The 5720-nt window shown below is 38.7% G+C and overlaps 1 protein-coding gene and 1 long non-coding RNA gene across 2 annotated transcripts; one reads left to right on the top strand and one right to left on the bottom strand.

Annotated features, from left to right (window-relative positions):
* The first annotated feature begins 312 nt into the window (after positions 1–312).
* On the top strand, positions 313–2873 carry LOC148717331 (uncharacterized). Its single transcript, XR_015994738.1, has 2 exons — positions 313–768; positions 1305–2873. It is a non-coding gene; the product is annotated as an uncharacterized LOC148717331 (long non-coding RNA).
* Positions 2874–3466: 593 nt separating this feature from the next.
* On the bottom strand, positions 3467–5502 carry LOC111322678 (uncharacterized). The gene is made up of 2 exons (XM_022925818.2): positions 5177–5502; positions 3467–4655 (listed from the first exon to the last, which is right to left on the bottom strand). Exons 1-2 carry the CDS (start codon positions 5247–5249, stop codon positions 4204–4206), a joined length of 525 nt encoding a protein of 174 aa, XP_022781553.2. The 5' UTR covers positions 5250–5502; the 3' UTR covers positions 3467–4203.
* Between the last annotated feature and the right edge of the window lie 218 nt (positions 5503–5720).

Genomic DNA, 5720 nt, shown 5'->3' with positions numbered 1-5720 from the left:
GTCCTCCTATCAGGCTTCACGCACGTCAGAGTGATTTCTTTTGAGATTTCAGCGAGATATCATAAACCATGCAATATACACCAATAAAAACCGTTTCCAGAGAGCGATGATCAATACCTATTTTAGCTGTTGACAAAGACATGATTATATGCTCCCATATCATATAAATTGGCACCGTATTCCGATCGCATAACCCCAATTTCCTGATGCTATTTTGCTTTCACATTTTTCAATTGTCATCCTTCAGTTGATCACGTTATGACTAAGATCGCCATGTGTCAATATTTGATATCACACACTTCGCCGGAGCGGACAAATGAAAGTTCTCTTAGTATTAAGTCAAAATTATAAGACCGTATCTAATTCGCGCATTTGGACCTTAATTTGCGGGCCGGTGTATTGATAAACTTAGGAATCGAAGTCTCCCATGTTTCAATCATTGATCTTATAATGAATGATCTCCTAATGGTCCGAGAAGTATCACCTTAAATCGCTACCGAACGATTTATGATCAGTTGATTTAGCGAAACGATGTAGCGAAATTCTTCAGCTGCGCGGTTTTTAAGCCTTTACACCTTAACATCAGTAAGCATATTCTCTATACTAAGAATAAAGTGCTGACAAGGAGAATTTGGTTAACAATCAAGAGCTTCTTGAGTTGGTGATCATTTCCTTAATTTTCATGACTTTGATGTGTGATTCACAGGTGTGATATTGTAAGGAGAAATTAGATGCTAGTCACACTTTGGGGCTAAAGGGTTTAGCACGGTCAGTAAGCTTGTCGCCATAATTCAATTTATCGCCAGCAAAGTCTTTCTGTTTCATTGTTAAAAGTATATTTGCCAAGTGATCTGAAAAACCGAATCAACCGCATGGTCCTATATATCGCACGACACTTTGGTACACACGCCTACCTTGACCTAGTCCGCAGTTAATGATGCGATATGGGCGTTTCCGGCCATTTGGTATTGTTCTGTTTAAAAGCTGTCACAAAAAAAAAAATAAATAATGACGTTTTGTCAGTCAGGCGAGTGAAAAGAAATGGCAAATATTTTCATTAATATTTGTATTTGTGAATCCTCCAGCAGAGTGTGAACTAAATATAGCGCGAGTTCTTCTCACTGTCGTATGCGTCGTAAAGTAAAGGGTACTCCATAAGTCTGTGCATCCTAAAATGTTGCCCAAGACCTAAAGAGTTGAGGATGTCAGAATTGATCTGCAGATCATCAGATTTTCTTGACACCTACAAAACTGCTGAATCATATGAGCGAGTAAAATTCTTGACTTTCATTATGTAAGTTCAGGCCTTGTTACGATGGACCGGACTCAGAGACAAAGGAATAAAGATCTGAGGTGTGAAATCAAGTCAAATCAGTTGAGCGTTTAGAAACAGACAAGTACCCCTAAACGTTTCTATATTCTTATGAAACCAGACCAATACAGTGCTGACATTCCCGAACCGAACAACATAATTATCATTTGATGACAATCATTTACATCCAAGTGATTATTGATATCGGACGGGTTTTTAAAGTTTTTCCTGCAGAGAACTCATTCGGAAGAAATGTATCAAGTCAGACATGGACACGAAACAAAGCGTAAGTTGATACGGAAAAAATGTGATGAGAAAAATCGCTTAAAGGCTCAAAATGACGAGAATTCTCAGCTATCAATGAGGCCGTTCATTCGCATGAGTCCAAGATGCATGGAGCGTCCTCCGTGAGTACAGTGACTCCGTGCGAAGACGTGATAGAAGAGAAAATAATATTTCAACTCTCGTTAAAGCATGTAGCATGACCCAAGCAGTTTTGAAAGAATCTTCATTTATTAATCTGTAATACGGATAATACGGATAAATAATACGGATGGCGAAGTTAATGCTGAAGGCATCCTTCGGGATGGCAACGAACCTCACACAGATATTTAAGGCGCTGCTCCATGCTCCACTCAGATACATTATTTTGAAACTGGACTTAATTGTCGGTCCAGAAAATTATGATATCTATAAGCGAGTTTTAACGTAATTTTATCATTATTATCAATTTTATTAGTGTTGTTATTTCATTGTTAATAAGTTCAATAATTCTCTAAGTATTTCAGTTGGACATTTTGCGAGGAACCGGACAAATTCGAGCATCGGAATGTGATAAGGACCAGGTCATTGAAAAAGGTTAAAAATAGTCATATTGAATAACTTTTGTTTGTTTTCTAGAACTTATTGCAAATATTCATAGTACATTCTTTAAACGAGAAATCTTCTCTTCTCCCGCCCACAAAACTAAATGAACCCTCCCTGAACGACGGTTCTGTCAACTCACTCAGCCGAGGTCCCCCCAGTCTTCGTTTAAATCTTTTTAGGGAAGTTCTGCCATCTAGGTTTTCGCCCTCGAATATCTCGGGGAACACTTGTTTCTCATCTCGATTTAGAATCAAGAGGACTTTCAAACGCCTTTGCAATCAATTGCAAGTAAAAAGTACTTGTGCGACAGATTTGGCTCTGATCGATGATGTCTTTTAGGCATTGAGCACCTTCTCACATTTGTTGAATCCCGAGAAAGAGAGACACGAAACCACGCCTTTTAAATTCTAGAACTCGCTCAGGCTGTATTTTTTCACCCAGATATCGTCATCGTAAACACTTCGCAATTAAAAGATTTCCTCTGTAAGACAACGGTATCTGTTGTTAAAATTCGCACAAATCACTTTTTCGTAATCACGTTACCTATGAATCATTCAGAGCCTTTTAAAGCACCTATCTTTTAATGACGCATTAGAGATATATTTTACTTGTAAAACCGTTGGAACTAGTGATGAAAAGTAGCTGGTAATTAGTCCCAAGTACTGGCCGATTCAATAAAACATCCCATCTTTAACGCAATGCGTGATATACCGATATGTTGCGGTGATCATACAAGTTTTACAAATTACCTTCAAAATCAAATTAGATTTGGAAAACCAAGACTCGATCGCTAGAAACCGGATCAAGAAGAGACCCCAGGCTATAATCAGTTAGCTATATATAACATAAATCTGAAAGATTCATTTCAGGGCAATCAATTCGCGTGAGAGCTTTCTTTGTGTCAAGCGTTGAACTTTCATTCTCGTCGTGATCTTTATTGTCTTAGAAATCTTGATAATGGAAAAAGCTGTGAACTGTTAAGAGCTGTCTATCGTAAATTTCCACTCTTCTTTTGTTCTATTGTGATGCATTTTCAATATTTTCCGTTTCCAAGTATCTTTCAGGATGTTGTTAAGGAAGTTTGTATGTTTCTCTTGCCATCCACTCGGAAAACGTTTCCAACAGAACGTTTTCCTGTTGATCCCAATATTGGAATTTTTTTCGATGTTTGTTTATTCTGCTAGAGAATTCCCATTCTTTTATCCCGCGGAACAAAATCGGCTTAACAAACGTAAACCACGCGTAAAAAAACCGAAGAAAAATACAACAGCGCAAAAACGAAAACAGTCTAATTAAATGCAGGGTCTTTATTTACAGTTAAAGTGATTACCAACTTATGAAAATACGGCCTGTACTTTACAGTTAAGCTTAACACATGCAAAGGACTGAAATTTGATATTTCACCACCAACTACAAACATTTTTTACACGTGGACAAGGCTTGGTGTCACGGGCTCAAGGCAGTCGCACCTCCTTACACAGCTACCTTGTATCATGTATATACAAAATACTTAACGCGCTTCCCGTATTTCAACATTTTTTTTTCCTACTAAAATTTCTGAGGAGACCTAGAATTTTACTAAAATCATCTGGAAAGGTCTGTTTGAATGAGAAACAAGAGAACTGCTATACCTATTGAAAAACTTCAAACTTTAGGAGTGACAGATCTTGCAAGCTCTCAGGACAATATATAGATCAGATTACCTGAGAACTTTAAATAACGTATTTGAGGAGACAACATCTGAGTGTTTCTGCAGGAATAAAACAGCCGCCACTGAAAAGATTCCATAAGAGACACGATATTGAAAGAAAATTCCGAAAGCAAAAAAAAACTACAACTTATTCACTGGTGACATAGTTACATTCATGGCCCTTTGTGCCTTTTCGACTTTTAAAATGAATTATACACAAAATCTGTTCGTAAAACACACAATTTATCACTTCAAAATACTGACTCCTTCAGTGTTGACATTACTTAGTACAACAATTAACGTTCCCAGCTGACTATATTTGATGATGGTGCCTCTAAGGTTCTCGGTTGGATCTTGCCTTCTGGAGTTTAATTTGCATTCCATCATCACAACACTTGTAAAATACGCTCTTGAGCTGAAGTTTGATGCAATATCTGTCCAAATGATGCATGAAACGTTTCGTTGCCCGCGACGGTTTTCGCCCTTGGAAGCGCTGCCGTGCGTAATGCTCCATGTTTCTGTACTTAGCGGAATAGTACCTGTCTACCATGCAGTACAGACCCCTTTTAGCAGCGCGGTAGCCGATTCGGCAACATCTTTTGATCATGTGTTTCCTTCTAGACGTCTTAGAAACCACTCTGACTTTAATGGGGGCCTTTGAAGGTACGGACGGCCGCATTGTCGTGGTTTCTCCTTGCGATCCAAACGCGACGGATCCGTTCGCAGAGTTCCTTTGGTCCATTTCCGAGGAGTTCGATTTTTCCGGATGTTTGCGATGTTTCGAACCTTCACGCAAAAAGAAATACAAAACCATAAATTTCACACGACAATCAGAGATTATTTTGCCGGATTTACTCAACGATTGTCTGATTCCTTATTGATTCAGGGAAAGGTATGAAGCATTTTCGCGGGATTGCTAATAAAAATGGCTTAATCTTTGAACCTTCAGTATTTTACTGCTCACGTACAAAAACTTAAGCTATCTGCTACTTACAATGTACAGCACATCACGTAGTCGTGATTTGCATGAAAAATATTCTGTCCAATCCTGAAAGGCCTATACTCGCTCTAAGTAACAACTAATTAAACCCCACACATTTTTTCCCATCACTGAATCGACAATTTTACGTGTGGCTGCCTTTTGTTGTGGCTGAAAGGCGGGAGACTGCCAACGTCTTCGAACATTGAATTGAAATTCCGGCATTGATGAATCAATGAAATTCTTTCGTAGTAATTCAGTGAATATCTTTGGTAGTTCTGACCAATAAAATCTAACATCAAAAGTGAATTCCTCGATGTGCGCTTACCTTTTCTCGCGTAATTCATTTCACACAAACAAATCAGAGTTAACAGAACTGTAATCTTTGTTGCGAAATTCATGGCTTCCTGTGTTCTGCGTGCTTGTGCCTCGGACGAAAAGCAGAGGTTTTTTTTTCACGAGAGTCGATTTGACTAAGGAGCTGGTTGTTATTTATCAGCCGAGCAATCCAGTTTCTGTTTCGATCTGCAACGATGTATGCTAATTGTAATCAGGTACCAAATCTTTCGACCGTCGATGATTGTCCTTTGAATTCCCTTGGCAATCTGCGTTTGAAATCACAGCTCGACCAAATAAACACTGGCATTCAGGAGAAATCATGCGAAACATCCCAAATAGGAAACCGCTCAGGGTGGGGATGGGGAGATTTTATGACGCACATTAAAATTGTAAAATACCAATCTCAAATATTCAGCTAAGGTGGGCTCGCCCTGGAAGATATTTGATTACCTGTGGCTGGAAATCAAACGGATGTTTTAAAACTGAGAGCCAGGACTAGAGGATGTTTAAAAAGCATAGTTTGTTTATGCTAC

This window comes from Stylophora pistillata, chromosome 13, assembly GCF_964205215.1.
Source record: "Stylophora pistillata chromosome 13, jaStyPist1.2, whole genome shotgun sequence".
NCBI classification, from domain to species: domain Eukaryota; kingdom Metazoa; phylum Cnidaria; class Anthozoa; order Scleractinia; family Pocilloporidae; genus Stylophora; species Stylophora pistillata.
This window is presented reverse-complemented; position numbering and strand designations above follow the sequence as displayed.

What these genes read in the sequence shown, in the direction of transcription:
- LOC111322678 (XM_022925818.2), bottom strand. Translation starts at nt 5,249, where the DNA reads ATGAATTTCGCAACAAAGATTACAGTTCTGTTAACTCTGATTTGTTTG. An exon ending in AATGAATTACGCGAGAAAAG is followed by an intron (nt 4,656 to 5,176) that starts GTAAGCGCACAT and finishes TTTTGCGTGAAG; the next exon opens with GTTCGAAACATCGCAAACAT.